The 19,741-nt window shown below is 43.0% G+C and overlaps 1 protein-coding gene across 4 annotated transcripts in view; it reads right to left on the bottom strand.

Annotated features, from left to right (window-relative positions):
• septin9b (septin 9b) overlaps positions 1-19,741 on the bottom strand; it is a 58,063-nt gene that overhangs the window by 21,957 nt on the left and 16,365 nt on the right. The window contains exon 1 of one of the 4 annotated variants that reach the window (XM_076090247.1): positions 8,914-9,267. The exons of 1 other annotated variant lie outside the window; for it this stretch is intronic. In XM_076090247.1, the coding sequence (XP_075946362.1) occupies positions 8,914-8,965 (52 nt within the window). In that variant the 5' untranslated portion in view covers positions 8,966-9,267. Of the gene's footprint in view, positions 1-230; positions 286-5,690; positions 5,826-8,913; positions 9,268-19,741 lie in introns of those variants that run through there. 2 more of the 4 variants (XM_076090249.1, XM_076090248.1) reach the window with 2 other exon arrangements.

Genomic DNA, 19,741 nt, shown 5'->3' on the forward strand with positions numbered 1-19,741 from the left:
ACAATATAGGGGGTGAAGGAGACAAAAATCAAAATGAATCATGCCATGCACAACTTGTAATTAGTGCAGATGAGTCAAACTGTTTAAATGAGTGTGGTTGATGACTGACACTCTACATGTGGAACTGGTCTACTTTATAGTTGACCATAATTTATTTTCAATTCTGAATTCAAACAGTTCCTCTCACAGATTTTCTCAACCTCTACAATAAAAAGTTTGGAAAATCTCACCGCTGTCATGCAGAATAAGAAAGGAGACCTCCACGATCATCAAATAGTTTCTTGTGTTCTCTGTAGCTGGAACCTGGAGTGGATCTTTGTTGCATTGACGCACTTCAGAATGCCAAATCAGGAACCAAACAGAGAGATTCAGCCTTTCAAATTTATAAAGTAAATCTACCAAACTTCACATTATGTCCTTTGATGAAAGGTTTTGTCGGACACCTAAATATACCCAAAACTTTATATTTTGTATTGTTGTTGATGGATTGTAAAAGTGCATTTTGTTGCGAGGTACAAGGTACTTGGTTTTCTTCTCCCTTCCCCCTCCTGTCTTCAGTCTGTCTTAAGCATATGTTCAAAAGCTCTGCAGTCACTCCTTAGGGGGTTGTGTGTTTGGGAGAAGGCATCGTGCCTGTTCTTCTACTCACACATCGTTACTGACAGCTCTTAAACCCTGTCTGCTGCTTGAAAGCTCTGTTATTTAAAAAAGAAAAAGAAGAAAAACATGGGTCCCATGAGGCGAGCCTCTGCCCTGGTGCAGTTCAGTTGCATATTTCCTGCATGTGTCTCTGTGTGTCTATGCAAGTAGATTTCCCTCTCTCTCTCTCTCTCTCTTTTTAAACCGGAGATGACATTTCCACTGGTGCTTTGGTGGCTCCCTCTAAAGAGGAAGAGATCGTTAAGTTGAACGCCTGCTGAGCCTGATGGAAGGTCCAGAAAGAAGTTATATGCACTAGAGTTGACTGACAGTTATAAGTGTGTCACAGGAATACAGGATTAACATATGCCCAATTTAATACCAGAGAAAAATGTCATGGAGTAGTTTTACAGTCAGGTATGAGAACTACACCCTCTCATCTTGGGACACAAGCACTTTAAACACAGTCATTTAAATTTAAAGCACACCCCCACCATTTCCAGTCCTACTTTAATTGCTTGTTTTCCTGATAATGAGTACCGACACTAACCAACTAATGGAACTTACCCCCAACTGTGACACACAATCTGTTATGCAGAGTGAATAGATGGCTTAAACCCACAGTGCATATCTAGCTGTAATCTACTGAAACAAAGGTTCAGATGCCAAAAGCAATACGTATGTGTTTCACAGGAACAGCTCTATTTAGAAATACAACATCAGTCATAAAAACAGACTCCTGGTATCCAAGTCATGTCAGTAAGTTTTTTTTCTTTTAACATTTTGATATACAGGCTTTGCAGACTTTAAAAAAATACCCCAATGCTGAAACTGAACGTGGGGAGGCACTAGGGCTGGGTATCGATACCTTTAAGGTATTGACCAAAATAACCCAGTACCAAGTAGAACAGAAACTTCTCCAGAGGGAACAAGGGGGTGCGCGCTATGCTTAAGCGTCCACACCATCCCGCCCCCGTGGGCCGCCGTTCACAGCAGTAACCCACACAGCTTCCATTCACATGATGGGTATCGAACTGAGTACTCTATTGCTATCAGTAGTACTTTAAAAGGTACTGGTATTAGTACTAGTATTCTCTTCTTTTTTTTTAACTTGGAGACACTTGACCAAAATATGTAAAAGCTTCATAGACAACAACTTTGAAGCAATCATAAGTGCAAGCACTGCTTCAGGCGGCCCATATTGGGTTTGACGCCAAGCAGCAGCATTTGTCAACTCCCGTATATTGAGACGTGGCAATCGCCCTTTGGTGTGCATGTCATCGGAGAAACACAAGACATGACTCATCTGTGGCCAAATCAGGTGATCGTTCAGGTGCATTCGTCGAAGAAGAGCGAAAGTATTCATGTCGGGGTTGTACAGTCAAAACGATCACAGCATCGGCCAAACACAGGAACCTTAAACACATGATACTATATTGTGGCAGCGCTTACAAATGAGATTTACTCTGCCGGCTTAAAATTTCCTTTCCCCTCTCCAAGAAGCGTTAATATTATGTCTACTTTTTTAATGATCCGTTATTGGGCCAACCACAACTCTGAAGCATGTTTAAAAAAAAAAAACACAAGTCCAAGTGTATGCACATTTTTAAAAAGGGGGCAGAGGCCACTAGCTTAATGCAGCAATGTGTTTGAGGGAGACGACGCGATGTGTTTACAGTAGGTAGGTGACAGAGGGAGGTCGACATAAGGGGGCTGGGAGGATGGAGGAGGGTCGCACTGGGCTGTCATTAACATCTAAGGGGAAATCCCTCTCACTCAGTCCCCCATCCGTACTTAGAAACCAAAGGAATGCTGCGGTTTTTAAAAAAAAGACGTGTTTCTCCCCGCCGCAGTGTAAGACGATGAGGTTCGGTGAGGTCGATGACGGCGGCAGCCGACACAAACAGATGTCGGCACAAAAAAAAGGTCTGAAGAATGCTACTGGCCCACATCATCTTTCAGCCTCGTCACTCACGTCGGCCCACTGAGAATGCGACCCCTGGCCCTCAACGCGGAGCGAAGCAGATGGTGCCTGCTCGGTGTTGAAATACAGCTCTCTTCTGGTGGTGTTGATAATGACCTGTCCCAAAGAGCCTTAAAAAAAAAAAGACTGAAAGAGTGAGAAGAGAGGTAGAGAGAGAGAGCTGTGGAGGGAGGGGTCATTGAGGTAAAGGGCATGGCCGGGGAGAGATGAGATAAATGCTACAAAAATAGTACCGGGCAAAAGAAAAAAAAAAACAACAACACGAGTGAGCACGGTTTGGATCGACAGCTGTCAGCAGAGACTGAGAGTGCAGGAAAGCAAAGCCCAACACAGCGGGAGCGGTCATTGAAGTGCCGAGTACAACTGTAAGAGCCTGCTGTTCAGGATGGCTCTCAGGACTGTCGGCTAACCGACCACACGTGTAACATTTCTGAGAAACGAGGTTAGGGAAACGGGAGAGTCCAGCCGCAGACCCATCCACAGCTGCAGCAGAGGAACTACAGGGTACCAAGCACAAACCCTCGGTGCAGCGAATCACACAACCACCAAGTATGAAGCGGGGTCCGGCTGGTTCCAATGGTTCAGCGGTGGACGCCGCTTAATGAAAAAGAAATGAGAAGTGTCGCGCTGTTCAGAGCCAACTTCTGCTATTGAGGTTGTTGGTTATTTTCTCCTCACAGTAGCACCACTAAGTTGTCCTTAGATGCGCCGCTATTTAGGTCTCTTTGTCAGATCACCAGTTTCCTTTCCTGTGTACGAATCGCACCGCGAAGAGGAGCAGAGGATGCAAGAGCGACAAACTATGAAAGTTCTCTTTCTGAGGAACAAACAACCGAGTGTAAAGTAAATAACCGTGTTTGTGCAAGCCAGAGACCAATTTCTGTAACTTCACATTATCGTCCCAGAATCAAAAGACGCTGTGACGAACGACCCACAATGCCTTGCTCGAGGCATAATACTGCCACAGCACTGCAGTTGAGGACACCACAGACTGGCATTTCCCACCCTCTCCCCTCCACCTCCCCCAGAGCTGGGAGGCCCACAACCTGTCCCCTCTAACAGGATGTGACACGTATGACTTCCTCCCCTCTGCGGCATACATGTAGAACAGAAAAAAAAAACACCCTCCCACTGTGGGCAGCTAGAGTGATACACAGTGGCAGAGGTGTCTGACCAACTTCTGTATTTGACAAAAAGGTCGCTTTCAAGTCATTGTCTACTTCAATGTGCTGATGAGTTAAAACCAAAACGGGCTATATTGCATGAGAACTACATTCTTCACTCGCTGACGGGAACAGGAAGTGAAGACCACATGAGATTGCATACACATGGATACAATCAGCCGGAGGACGATGAAGACATACTGCGATGTGGGGACAGATATTTACAGACAGTCTGGATGTTTACTGTCAAACACGTTCACGCCTCTCCTCCTCTCAACTCCGCTGCCTTCAGGGCAAGTTCTTTGGGGGAAGTGTAAAAAAAAGTGTACTGAACAACAGCAACAGGTTCAATCCACGCAGGGGTGGATTTCCCTTTGAAGAAGCGGGTTTGAAAACTTTGCACCCGCGGCACAAAAATCTCTTTTCGCAGTCAAGATTTCATGAAAATGGTATCAGGACTTGACTGATAGGTTATCAAGCATTCAATGACAGAAAGAGGAGAAAAAACAAACTTGAATTTATTTCACACCGCTGGTCCCAAACAATCCTAATGAAGTGTTTATCTTTCGGTGATTGAATTACTCATAATCAACGAGCTAATCTGATTAGCAACACGCAAACAATGGCTGAGTGGTTTTAACTGGCACCTATTGTGAAGCATATTGTAATAATGCTTTATGTAAATCAGATATGAGGCAGCATGAGGGAATTCTTCTGGTATAGTGTATGTAGTGTGTGCTAAACTCCAGCACACTGACACTGCAGGGTGACTACTGTCGGGGAAAATAAATACGGAAATTAATTTCTTAATTCATTAATGCTCTGCTGGACGCTGCTGCGGGGACTTGATGGAAGCACCCCAAGTGTGTTTTTTGAAGATGCAAGGTGGCTGGTAGGTGCAAAGCGAGTACGTCCACAACATGTCTGATAAAGTTACTTTAGCCAAGACTTCACTGGGTCTTCTGGCTGCAGCATCCAACAAAGCATGCTATTCAGCCACCGCAATGCAAACTGGGTAAAAAGAAGACCATGTGAGGAAAATGAAGATTAAAGCTAACCTGGCCAACCTAATTTCCATCCCAGCAGAAGCAACTGACAAGAGTTAAGAGCATGAGAGCAGTTCTTACTATTCCCCTGTGGGAGAGAAAGACCCAAACTGAAAACAAGACTCCTCAACTCTCCTTGAACTTGGCATCAAACTCCGCACTGAGAGGCAGACACGGGGGGATTGTCAAAACTAAAACCATGTCAAAACAGCTTGGCTCCATCAGTGCCTGGCTAATCCACTGCACCGGATCAAAGTGAGGGCTGGAAAACTCTGTCTGATGTGACGCTGAAGGAGAAAACATGACCAGAGAGAGACCCGGAGACCTGAGACCTTAAAGAGTGATGGCGGGCTATCCTGATTGGCCAACACTCCGTCCCATTATGGCCGATTGATTAGCCAAGCGTGCTCCAGAGTTGAAGACACAATGGGTAAGGGAAGGGCGAAAGAAAAGGAGGGAAGGGCGAAAGAAAAGGAGGGAAGGGGGAAAGAAAAGGAGGGAAGGGGGGGGAGGAGACTTAAGAGTGGTTGTGCTGACCCCCCCCCCCAAAAAAAAACTCTTCCCAACGGCTTAACAATGGGAAAGGATAGAGAGAGAAAAAAATAAAAGAAATGGTATAAAAGGTTTTCTACAGATCTCCTGCCAGAAACACACTCAACCTCATGGCCTCAAAACTTCACACAGCATGCACGAGACACCTGGCTAACTGACTTTGACACCAACGGCCTCAGGGCGCGAGATCACCTCTTCTGCTTCTCTCCCCTTCCCCCCCTCTTTATCTCCTCCCCGCCAAAATCATTCGCAGCTCTGCTTGTAAGACAGGAAAGCACACGGCAAACATGAAAATCAACAACTCACCCAACCCTTTTCCTCTCCTTCTCTTTTCTCTCTTCCTCTCCTGCGCTCCCTTTCCTCTCTCAATCACAGCTCCAGCTGGTGAGGCAGCATTGCTGCTGCTCCCCCCCTGGCCACGCCCCACACCCCCCACAGCTCAGTCACGTGACCGCCATTTTCCAAGAGGCTAGGGAGCCACACCCCTCATTCAAGAGAAAGTGAATGGGGGACATTGTGGATACAGCAAGGCTATCTCAGACCACGTGCGATTAGGTAAACCCACTGGAGATACATGCTGTGTGTTTGTGTGTGCAGTTTGATCAAAATGAAAGACAGCGGGAGAGTGTGTTGGTGTCAGATTACAGGAACATTTATTTTCATTATTTTCTCAGTGTGTGTGTGTGTGTTTGCACAAGACGAGGTAATATGCTTCTCACTTCCCAGCCCTTGTGTGTGTCCATCTGCTCTCCCCCTCCCACTGCCTTGTTTCACAGAAGAGAGCATTGGATTGTGTGTGTGTGTGTGTGTGTGCACTGAAAGCATTTGGTCATCTCCCTCCTTCAATCCAGGGCGCTCTCTTTCTCTCTCTGACAAACACACAGAAGTCTCCAACCCTCAAAACTGTGGTTGATTCATGAATAAAGTCGTGACTAAAACCGAACATCGCTAAGTGTAGATAACAAAAAAAACTTTAAAAAGGTATGACTTGACATTTTTGGAAATATGTTGGATCAGAAGATTGATACCACATTTGTGTCTTTGCGCTGGACATGAAGCTATAGCCAGCAGGCGCTTAGCTTAGCTTAGCATGAATACTGGAAGCAGGGTAAATAGCTGCCTTTGCTCCTACCAGCCCCTCTCTAATTAATGACTATTTGTGGGGGGGTGCTGGACTATTTCTTGTCCGAGTGTAGTGACTAGTAACCAGTCTCGACAAAAAGACTCCAGGAATTGTACTTTTGGAGTGACCCAGGCTAGTTATTGCCCACTGTTTCCAGTCGTCATGCTAAGCTAAGCTTCATTTTCTCCTTTTTGTTGGTGACCGCTTGCAGGAATATCAAATATGAGCGAATCGAGCTGCACTGTTGTCAACATTGGCCGCAAAACAGATGAAAGTGGTTCCAAAACCCAAATGTTCTCGGGAAGTATGTATCGCTCTGGTGTGCTTCCTGTGTCCCAGTTCACCCACAACAGAGGGATTCATAGTTATCACCGCCAACCCGCTGACTGCAACACCATAATGCAGTCGACATGTCAAAGATGTTGTCTAAGAATAGTTTCATGATTAAAGAAAGATTCTGGTTATAAAATAGATTTGATCTCGACTGACTGGAAAGAGAGAGAGAGTGCTTTATTTGTGCCTTTCTTTTTCCCATCAGCATACAGACCGAGGGCCTGAGAGAGATTTTCACAACATTCAGCAGAATTTCTTCCTTCCTGTCAAAGGCTGCAGCTGAATCTCACACACACACACACACACGCTTTGTTGTGAATGTAAATGTACGAAAGCGAGAATACATCCAATGTATGCGCTTGTGTCAGGTAATCGGTGCTGCACACTAGTGAAACACATTCAATGTTGTTGCAAGTTTTCATTGGCTTGATTCGACGCAGAAAAATGTTAGAAATTTAGAATAATTTAACACAACTGACTCTCGGTGTAGAATAATTTCCCATGTCCAGATTGATAAACTGATCTCATGTCAGTATCTAGCAAATATATTCTGGTCTGCGAGACATTCATTTTTCATCCACAGCCTCTTGGCTTCATAAGTTAAACATTTTGATGGGCCTTGGTTCAGTTTCTATCACTGCTCCGGCTTGTTAATATTTTATCATAGTAGGTTTATCCATAGAATCCCTGCGGAAACGCTTCTTTTTTCACTTCTTAAGATCAGGAGATTAAATCTGCCGTCTCCAGTGTGGAAACGGGGCAAAGGGAAAATGTTTTCACCGCCCCGTTTTTAAACACAGCGGCCATTTGGGCTCAAAACACTCACATTTGGCAGCATGATATCACGTGGGCTGGAGGGGAAACCGAAGACAGAAAATGCGGCGGTGAATGGCGCACTGTGAGCCCTGTCGGGGAGCTCTGTGATTGGCCCTGAGGCCGGGGCCGATTGCTGCAAGGCCACCAAATCAGGGCAGAGCGCACATGTGGAGCGAATTAAAAGAGTTGCCTCCGTGACTCAGCTGACCGAGGGACTCGGTGAAACATCCTCAGTGTGGAAGAAGGAAGGGAGGAGGCAAAGAAAAATAGAGATGGAGGAGGAGGAGGAGGAGGAGGAGGAGTCAGAAGAGACAAGCAAGAGAGACGAGGGAAAGAGGAAGAACATCTGGCTTGGCCTGGGTGTCTACAGGGAGATAGCTGGGTCTGTTGGAGACTTCCTGTTGTGTTATTTTTGCAGTGGTTGCTCTGCTCCCCTGTTGTGCAAATGGAGACAGCATGTGTGTGATGAGTGAGGAGGAGGTTTATCTCAGCACCCTAAAGTGGCCTCCCGGACTGAACCTCCCCCCCCCCCTCTGACTGCAACCACTGCACATACATTAACAGTACAAATGTATGAATCTGTAATTAATATATATATATATATATATATATATATATGACAGTAAATACTTCACTCCTCCAGGTTTATTCCCCTGCAGCTTGCACATTTCTCCTGAAGTTTACAATAATAACTCAGGCCCCTGTTTGCTTTTTCGTCATCTTTTTACCGTACCGAGTAAAAACTCAGTGCTTTTTGCATAGTGATGACTGCAAAGAGGATAAACTGGGTAGATGTTTGAGGCCTAGCGAGTTTGTTTATGGGGAAGTGTTTTTTTTCTCTTTTTTTCTCTCTTTTAAGCCACCAAAGCTTTCCCAGCTGGACTGCTTAATACCGAGCGCTACTGCAGCGTCAAGGACTGAAAAGGACGGCGAGGACGAGTAGCCCTCGCTGCTTTTTAGACTGCAATGAAAGCATTGTTTCTTTAGCATCAAACCACAGCGACACTGGGACGACAACTTGTTTCTTCAACTCACGAGGATTTTATGAGGAAGTGTAAAACAGCGTTCAGTAAGAAGATTTGTTTCAACTAAAAAAAAAAAATGTTTGCAATGAAATGAAAAGAAAGAGAGGGCACATCGTGCCTCGACTTGATTGGCCTTAATGGAAACCAGTTGTCCCTCTTGCCTCTGCAGCGTGATAGTCTAAAACAGCTGAGCTCCCCTGAAGACACAAAAGACAACCAAACAGATACTCACAAAGGCTTTCCATCTCGTGGTTGTTGTGCATCTCACTGCAAGTGGAAGCCATCTCCTCTGTCAGAACCGTTTCCTCTCTTACTTCCAGTAATTAACAAGGAAAAACTCCAATAAGACTAAAACAATAAAAATCCTCTGAATGTTTCCCAGCCTGTGGTGGCTGCTGTTCAATTATTTACTCTTCTGAAAATTAACAAGAGCTAATCTCACAAACTGCACACACAGACACACACACACACCAACATGTACTCTCTATTTCTGTTGATGATCCGGAGTCAAAGCCTTCCCTGATGAACAATAAACACGGCGACTCCAAGGGGATTGGCCTTCTGGGGAATCCCTGGCCCCTCGCTACATATGCGGGGGGCCAGGGACAGGGATGACTCAACGCAACAAAAACTAAAAGACGACAGGAAGGAGCTCTGCGATTAAACTCTGTGCGGCCGCTGCACGTCTCCCAGAAACATCTATAGCCCAGTTATGATGCTGATTATCTATAATGTAAACCTTGTGCAGGGACAGGGAAGCAGACTTCTAGAGATCACGAAGCAGCATCTTTTTGAGTCAATGTGTTTGCCAGGACTCAACAGCAAGGGATTTTAGTTTGCCAGCAGCGTAACGCAGAGGAACTCATCTGTGGCAACTTGCCCTTTCCCCCGAATCTTCACTTGCAAGTGTGCTTCCTCCATCTGGCTGCTCTTCCACTGAGTGAGGGTGACGTTTGCAGTCTGCTGCATGGCATCACGAAGCACTTCACGCCATAGAGGCTTGGGGTGGAAAGTTCACCCAAAGGTCCTCCGGGCTCCACCGCCGATGATGGTAGTCTTTGAAGAAGCTAATTGCCCGTAAACCACAAAGCTGCTGATATATTCTCTTAACCCTTAAAATATCACTGCAAACCTCAGAAGATCCCGTCTCTGTTTTCAGTGTGTTTAGGTGTTAAAAGTTCAGACACGAGTGCCCTTAAATATTCAATAAAAGCTGCCTGTAAACTCGCAACTGAGGGACCAATCAGCTCAGCAGCACAATAATTACTTGGCTAATCTGAAACATTAATCTGTGGGGTGAGAAAGGTAAGGGCATTATGACCAAATACGTTTTGTACGACTGCCCTTCTGCCTGCATTGCACCAATGCTGCTGCAGGGTTAAACAGTACAGCTGTTTTTTTTATTCTTTGGGTTTCTCTTTACACTGTGCTCCCCATGATCTGAGAGCGTCCCAGCTGAGAGAGAGATGAGAGCTTGCACAGTTGAATTTCTACGAAGCCGACAGGCTAGAAACAGAGTAAATAGCACTGAAACTATACACTCCAGCATCACAGTCACTACTCAGTGGACCGTGATGTTTTTACACTAACTGCCCTGCTGGAGTACAATTGTGATTAAATTTTTTTTAGATAATCTAGTCAGCACAGTTAAAGCAGATCTGCCCCTGTGCACAGTTTGTACTTGAATGGGAACTCTTGACTCCAATGTTTGTTTACAAGTGTGGGAAAAGTTGAAAGTGAGAAAATTCAGGGATGTAGAGTTTAGTAAGAAGTGGGCTTATCAAACCTCTGTAACCCGCTGCTCATCGCTGCTTGAGGCTACGTTAGCTGCTGCTATAGCATAACACATATAGACTGTATATAGGAGATGAACATAGTCCACAAATCAATGGGTGATGTCACGGTGAATGACGTTTTGAAGTTCAGCATTTTAGCGGGGGTTTTTTTGCAACCAGAAGTGACACACGAGGGCAGAAAGTACAACTGAACACTGAATAAGACATGTTTAAGCGACCACAAATGTTACAAATAACTTTCATCAACTGAAAACACACTGTCAAAGGGTTAAAGAATTACATTTTATTATTACAAAAACATGGACAACTTCCAGAACTGCCAATCAGAAGGTAGCCCCGCCCTAAAGCATACTCTGCTGTATCATCTGTTCAACTCTAAATGGGACCATCATTTACCAAATGAACATCATGCTGCATTGAAGAAGACTTGAAAGTAGCAATGAGACCATAAACTCATGTTGACAATGTTTACTGAGGAAATAAATCAAAGTGAGAAGTAGGGTCATTTTCTCATAGACTTCTATACAACAAGACTTCTTTTTGCAACCAGAGGAGTCGCCCCCTGCTTTGTCTATTGCTGCAAAATCTGCACATGCTATGAAATCCATCTCCATTAGCTTACTGGGAGCATGGAGAAACAGCAGTGTCACATATTGGATCTGTTGCACTGGTCTATGTGACCAAACGAATATAGACTATATCATGGCGAGTAAAAAAAAACAAGCTTCAACGTGATGTTAGTGGACAAACTCAACTGTGTAATCAGTTGCAGTTGGCGTAACATAAGGGACAAGACTGCACCGTCTCAGTTTTCATTTTCCACACATGCTCACTTCAGACAGACTCACACCCCCGCACAAGAATCCCTCTGCCCCCTCATCGACTCTCATCTACTCCTTTCAGCAGCAGATGGTACAGTAGGACTGTGGCACAAATGGCCATCTGTCTGTCCACACACACACACACACACACACACACACACACATTAAAAAAACAATTCATGTTATTCCAGTATGTCCTCTATCAGCCAACAAGTGGGCCAAACATAATTAGCAGAGAATGTGGAGAACAACTCACCTCATATGAACCTTTCTTCTTCATTAAAACAACTCTAGGCGTGAATATAAACAGTTTGCCGATGATCAGAAAGACCAAATTCACTTATTTCATTGAGTTTATTCTTAAAGAAGACATTTGCATTTCAGGTCTGCTTAATTAATTATGTTTGATTGATGACGGTGAAAAAAACAAACACTGTATGGCTCATGCTGGCATGGTGTTTTTTTTCCATTTCAAGGCCCTGTGGCTTCGTTTCTTCATTCCCATTGCCAAGACAAGGGACATGATTTTCCCATCAGTTAATTGGACAAAGGAGCCACAGCGGAGTCTTACATCTGGATAAACAAGAGGGAGGATTCACCCCGAAAAATAAGATAACGTCAGCCGAGACAAAAAGTTATCTCAGTTGGCTCCATCGGGCTCTGATGGCCCATATCCTACGATTTGTCTTTTATCTTATGGTGAATGAAAAGGTCGACAAAGGCGATTTGTGTGAGTGTGTCTAAAGTTACGCTGTTTTGTCAAACTCATATCAGGAAGTGTGTGTTTGTGTGTGTGTGTGTGTGTTTGAACATCTATGTGCTTTTACATGTTATGTTAAGCTGAAATGCGGGAGTGTGTTGGTTTTAGTGCACGCAGGAGAAAGTGAATGAACTGTTTACTGAAGTTGTGGGATTTGGCAAGATGACGGAAGAGGACAAAGGTCTTTCTGCAGTGGTGGGAAACTTCTTTAACCCTTGACTTCCCCCAGATGCTCAATGTAAACTTTAACTTCCGAAAGCCTTATCTGGGGGAGAGAGGAACTGTGTGTGTGTGTGTTGGAGTCAATTTATCTGGGACTAAAGGGCTGATCCTTTCCCATTTCTCTCAGCTCCTCTTCCAATATAAAAATGAAAAAAAAAACTTTCATGTCCAGTTCTTTTTAGTGTCCACACTTCAAAGAGCTGCTAGATAATGTTTTGAATGTGTTTCCTAGTGATGTATTGGAGCGTTAAAAACATGAACAGAAAAAAAGGCTGACATCTGTGTGCTCGATGTTTTTTCTGCAACAGAACACCAGTCTGGTCCGAGCTTCTGACCCTGAAGTTGTTTAGAGGAAACTGTATCAATCCTCTGAGAGAGAGGACAGAACAACTAAACTAATTTGGAGTTTCCTTTGTGAACGACACTGGCTTGAAAGAAATAGGTAATACAGCTCTATTTAACCTGCAAACCAGGTTCACTGTCTCAATAGATTTCCACCTGTCATACACTGCCTCCTGGTGGCCTGTTTAGGAAGTACAACAACAGTGAACGTCACATTCACAATAATGAGAAGTGACGCTTGTCACTGTTATCACCGTGGGACATTTCTGAACTGAACAGACGGATGTAACAGTATGGAGGCTCACAGACTTCAAGTGAGCAAAACTGAGCTCTTTTTGGCAGCTTAGTCAAAGACAAAGTCAGGGACAATATGTGCATCAGTGTAACATAATCATGTTAAGGCAAAGATAAAAAGAAAAGGTCCCAGAAAAAAAGCTTAAAAGGTACAGTTCACCCCAAAAATACACATTTGTTCTCTTTGCAATGCTATTTATGAACAGCAGTGAGCAGTTTCATGTAGGAACTACGGTTAAAAGAAAATTGTTCCTACATGAAACTGCTCACAACCAGGTCTGTGGATTATCTTGAGTAACCGGGTCATTATTTCCGAAAAGGAACATCACTGTTGAGTTTTTCAAATGTAATTTTGTCGCTTTGAGCACCAAAAGCCAAGTGCCATATTGTCCCATTATATTGGAGAGAAGGCAGATATCTCTACGGCCGATACCTCCAAAACAAGGCAACTCACACCAAAACAATCTATATTGATAAATTGCACTAAAGCAGGGGTGTCCAAACTTTTTTCAAAGAGGGCCAGATTTGATAATGTGAAAATGCCCAAGGGCCAACAGTCCCTGCTGACATTATTTTAAACAATACAAGTAGCCTATACATACATTGTTATTTAATAATTTTATTTTCAATGACAGCAAATAGCAATGTAACCAAATGTAAGCAGCTATAATCACTATTTTAAAGTGATTAGTGACTCATCTAAAACATTTAAAAAAGGAATAACTTCAATAGAATCATTCTGTACACTGTAGCTTCTTTACATTCTATTAGAATGTAAAGAAGCTACATTCTGATACAATGTAACTTCTTTACATTCTATTAGAATGTAAAGAAGTTACATTGTTGCCTTTTCTTTTCTTTTCTTCCCACAATAACGTAATTTTGTCAGGTTGATAAAAAAATGTCACTTTACTTCCTGACATTGTTATTTTACCACAGGGGTGTCCAAACTTTTTTCAAAGAGGGCCAGATTTGATAATGTGAAAATGCCCAAGGGCCAACAGTCCCTGCTGACATTGTTTTAAACAATACAAGTAGCCTATACATACATTGTTATTTAATCATTTTATTTTCAATGACAGCAAATAGGAATTAGCATGTTTGGTCTCGTAGTGTCTCTTTACATTATATTCCTTAAACAAGGCAACAGTCTCATGACTAATTAGGCAGACACAGTTGTTTCGGTTTTCGGTGAAAAAAATATTGCGATCTCCATCTCTCCTGGAAGCGGCGGCCCTCATTATCGACTTTCCTTTTTTTACTTGCCGTAACATGACAGGTCAAGGGTCAGAGCCAATTTCAAACAGCCAGACAGTTACAGAGTGGTGCTGCCACCATGAGGTAAAAAGAGGAATTGCATGTTGAATTTGTATGATTTATTCATTCCGTTTTGACTGTGCTGGCGGGCCATAAATAATGCATTTTAAGACAGAAGGTGCGGGACATATAAAATCTGACCTCGGGCCGTGATTGGCCCGCGGGCCGGACTTTGGACATGCCTGCACTAAAGGTACGGGGAAAAATATGTATTTTGCATTTTGGGCTGAACTATCCCTTTAAAATGTGGTCGTGAGTAAAGTAATATAGATATTACCTCATCTGCTGTGATTGTCTTCATCAAACATCTTAGCTCTTTATGGAACAGCAAGAACTGTATAAAACTATTAATTCAGACATGACCCATCGTATCCACTGATTTATCCATCCTATTAATTCATCCACTTGTACAATGTACAAAAAGGTGTTGGAACGGTAAAACTAGCAGATTTTTACATTTAAGAGGGGTGGCGGGGGGGGGGGGGGGGGGGGGGGGGGGGGGGGTCTAGTGGTTCTGGTTTTACTGTAAAACAAAAGCTTTAATAATCCATTTTGATGCATTTAATTACAGCTTGCACAGAATTATTCATTTGGAAAAATGAACTTGTTGACCAGTTACATGATCTGACTGCATCAACAGAATATGATTCCACTGAAAGATGATAAGATATATATACTGTATAATTATTTCCCAGCCAGAATAGAGAGTGCTCCAAAGTTTGAGATTGATTATAGTTGATTGAATTGATTTCTGTTATAGGGAGACTTTGTATTGTGAGACCACATCGATCTTAGAGATATGACCACTGCAGCCACATTATGCAATTTAGCAACAATGTTATTCTCAGTCAGCAGCAGTTCCCGATCTCAAGAAAAAAATCTCTCTTTCCTTTTCTTAGCCTCTCTCTCCCCTTTTAGTTTCTGGGTAATTAGCCGACAGGTCACGCTGAGTAATGGTCTGGGATCAGTGCAGATTAATTACACCGAGTGAGGATTGACCTCGGATATGCCTTCGCCTGAGGCTGCCTGTATGTGTGTGTGTGTGTGTGTGTGTGTGTGTGTGCCTGTGTAGGTGTGTCGATGAGAGACAACAAAAGTAAGATTAAAAATTTGAGATGAAGAAGGTGTGTGTGTGTGTGTGTGTGTGTGTGTGTGCGTGTGCGCCCTTTCCTGACCTATGGGACAGGCAGAGACAAATCGCCCACCGCCGTCCGCTGTCCCCACTTTCAGAAGGTCAATCCAAATAAAAGACAAATGGCTTCACTTGCTCTTTCCTCCATAATGACTACACCTCAATTAGGAAAACAAATGTGCAGCACGATAATCTGTTTATTTAGGCAATATGAAGACAGATTCCAGTTTAGCGTACATAATCTGGCTTTATTGAGGTCAGGATTTCTCTTTTGTTCTTTACCATCACACAACAGGAACACGGGACACAATGGCACCACAAGAAGTGAATCCCTTTAAATGCACATTTCTTCTCTATAGCAGAAAGTGGCTCTGCCTTTATTGTAGCCCTGACTTCCTTTCTATTTTCTTTAGTGCTGCAACAGTAATCCAGCTGAGATGGACATCTTTCTCTTCCCCATGTCCCCAAAAAACACTGAAGGAGTTGCTAAATGAGGTTATGTGACCCCAATGATGACCCCACCAGTCCCATCAGCCCAGTGATAGCTACGCCATTAATGGTCAAGCTCCCTGTCTAAGTCTAGTAACAGTAAAAGAGAAGAAGTCCATCTTTGGTGTTAAAATCAAAACAAGTATTTGTCTTTACAATGTCAAAAACGATGAGCGCCTGGTTATTTTGTCAGTGGCCTATATTAATCGAGACAGAGTCTATTGGTTGATAGATAGAATGTGAATCACCAACTATTCTGAGATTCTGAAATCGTTTTAATGCCAATTCACTCGGTTCCAGCTTCTCAAGTGTGAGCATTTTATGTTTTTCTTGCCATATATGACAGTAAACTGAAAGTCTTTGGGGTTCGGACTAATGGTTGGATGGATAAAAGAAGAAATTTGAAAACACTTGAGCTATTTCAAAGGATAACAGCCAACATTTTTCACTGTTTACTGACGTTTTATAGACAAAGTAATCAATCAAGAGATTATATAAATAATTGTTTGTTCCAGCCCTATATTGATCTCTGTCCTAACAGCGGCTAGGTTCCTACACGTGAAGAACAAAACAAAGGTTGAACAAAGATTCTCAAATGTGAAATCTGGTCTGAAAAGTGATAAGAAAAGGCTATTTCTGACCACAGTTGGTCTACGCTTAGATGTCAGATAGAGTTCTTTCTGTGGTGTTCGATGGATTGATGAACAGCAGACTTGCCTCTCAAGATAACATTCCTCGTCGAATCAGAATCAGCTTTAATGGCCAAGTAAGTGTGAACCGAAATAGACATACGCCTAAAAACAAGGACAACGCAGCTGCTGAACACAGCACAGCAGACCCGAAACCAATCAGAATGAGTCCATGACATGTAGATTCTGTATCTGCCTTTTCCAGAACCTTAAGCTGTTTCACAGTTAAACTGACTGGAGGTTTACGGCTTCACATTATACCAAATGGAAAAATCTGGTTGTCTTGTACTCATTTTACACACATTTCTCCGCAATTCAATTGAATTAACAATTATATATATAGGAAACTTTGGCATCTTGACTAAAATGCAAATGCTTTGGGCAATACTTGTCTATAAAACACAAGCTTACAATGATGGATCCACCAAACCATACATCAGATTAAAGGGGTTATACTGTATACCAGAGGTGGGACCAAGTCTTTGTCAAGTCACGAGTCAAGAAACTGACTCCCACGTTTTGCATACTGAATTTATTTTTGTTGTTGTTGACCTCCGCATAGTTTTTGTACGCAAACGTAATCCTCTTTGTTGAATTTTTTTTCCGACTGCCGCTCTGTAACATAACATTGAATCTTTGTGGTTCTTTCCCGCAATTTGATTGGATGCTGTCGGATTGGTGGAAACAAAGCAGACCTGGGGAATTGAGTGTCAACTTGCTGTGAATGAATAGCACCAACGCTAGATGTTTCAGGAAATTAATTAATTCATCTTCAAATGTCTTGCTCCGTCCAAACAAATCATTACACGAGAGGAGTGTGAATAAGAACCTATTTGGCATGTGTGCACAATTAATCGCTTATGTCCGTCGTCTAATCGACTAATTGTTAGGTGGTTAGTCTGCGTGTTTGTGTTTGTGCGTGACCTCCGCTGACTGAGAGCATCAAGCGACAAAACATGACGTATTTGCTCGTCTGTCAGTGATCTTACAAATGCAGTTTGCTCTACAGTGTGTGTGTGTGTGTCCACAATCCTTTTCATGTTGACCTTTTGCATAAACACCCCCGTGTAACTCACTCTCTGCGATGCTGTGATCAAAGTACAGGGGGGATATTTGCTAGGAAGCTGACCGACTTAGATCACATGACCCCTGAGAGAGGAAGCACGCTGCAGTGAGGTCACTCAGCATGGGAAACAATCCCGCTGACAGAACACGGAAGGAAGCACAGGATACTCTGTGTGCCTTTGTGTGCGTGCATGGATGATGTGTGATGTCATTTCCTCCTGGAAAAACTGAATGTCCAGGAAAGCAGCGCATCTAATAGACTCCCAAAGACACAAATATGAAAAAATATGACCATATTGAAAAATAATAAAAACATGCGTACATTTTTTCTAATTAATGCCACTGAAGAAAATCAACTGAAAGCACTTACAATGGAGCAATAGGGCAAATTATTAATTATTATTAATTAACATTGATTTCAAATCTGTGATTGCAGTACTACTATAAGTTTTCAGTTTGTTTCAGCTGTCTTGATGATTTGTTAGGGCAGAGCAGGGTGGGCCCAGTCAGAGCCCCTGGGCCCTCCAGGCAGGTCACCCTTCATTAAGACCCCTACCAGGGCCTCTCTCTGTGAAGAAATAAGTGGCGACCACCCCCATGAGCTAGAAGAGAACCGTGTTAAACCTTCAGCACAGAATTAGACCGGATATTTATAGTTATTTGACATAGAAAAATTATGGATACAACATGAAACGCTGAAGCACAGACACACAGAGACAGACACAGTGAATATAATGTGGGAAATGTGGCTACAAGCATCAACTATGACAAAGTGAAGTATGTCATCGGTATAAAGAACAAACCAGGAACATATCACATAAAATGGGCAAAATCAATAAGACAGCACATAGCAAACAGACACAGTTAGACAGTAGCTGGTGAACATAGTGGAGCATTTAGCAGCTAAAGAGACAGATGTTTCCCTCAGAAGTTGGTTGAGACCAAAAACAAAGCTAAAAGAGAGCGAATATTGAATTTAGATTTGCATGGTGGCAAAAAACACAACTCCAAACGGACCATTATGTCGCTCCTTAATTGCTGGACGTGTAAATAAGCAACCGCTTGCTAACCAGTTCACCATGTCAACGTAAAAAAGAATGGCGACGGTTGAGCCGGCGGCTCACAGCTAACGGTGCTAACAGTACGTTGTCAGCTGTAACTGCCGTATGAATTCAGTGCTGAGCATCTAGACAGTGGGGCACGCTCACAGGCACGAACATGCACTAAAAGCATGCACGGCCGGCCCGGCTGGGTCAACAAAACAAAGAGAAGCTCGGATTACAACACACACGCTGAAGGGAGAGCGGCTTCATTCTCTGCTCGGGTAGACATTACTACACTATATTGTTACATAGCAAAAAGTTGTTTGCTGCTATATTAATGCTCTGAATACTGTATATTGCACTACTAAGTATTCTGTTTAAGTCTTCTGTATGTTGTAGCATGTCACAAGCGGCATCAGAGAAACTGCTGCAACCCTGTGTACAAAAATCTTCCCATATGGCTTTACTGCAACTGTAGCACTACTTACTATTAACTACCATACTACTGTTCCTGTGCTGCCAAGGTCAGGCTTTCATCACATAACGAAAAACCACGTCGGCTCCAATGCTGTATTAAGAACAGACGTGGATAACCACAAATACAGACATACAATCTGCTGTTTCTACCGACAGACAGGCCTCTTATGTTACCGACAGACATGCAGACATCAGAGTAATCAAAAGGCTGCTCCTGTAACTGACCTTTCTCTTAGTGAGAGATCTGATACTGGGGTTAGTCTGTTACCTCAGTGTGAGGGGAGAAGGAGCAGGAAGATATGAAGTCAGAAGAGAAAAAAAATAATGAATCCGAGTCAAAATGAAATGTAATCTGGAAAATGTGAAAAAAAAATTACCCAGTGGGGTTTGAATGTAGAATAACATACAGTCACGAGTGAAACGTTTCCCCTTCCTTCACACATAATTAAATGTAATTAGTTGTTTTATTGAGTTTAAGAAAGCTTTCCCACTGATGACAGTGTCACATCGAACTGGTATAGTCTGTGCTGACGCAATCATACAGGCTGGAGAGCTAAATCACAGCACCAAAGCACTGCGTTGCTAAGATAGTAATTCTCTGATTTAGATACAC

The sequence above is a fragment of the Anarhichas minor genome, unplaced genomic scaffold, assembly GCF_050575085.1.
Source record: "Anarhichas minor isolate MPS153535 unplaced genomic scaffold, ASM5057508v1 ptg000012l, whole genome shotgun sequence".
NCBI lineage: Eukaryota > Metazoa > Chordata > Actinopteri > Perciformes > Anarhichadidae > Anarhichas > Anarhichas minor.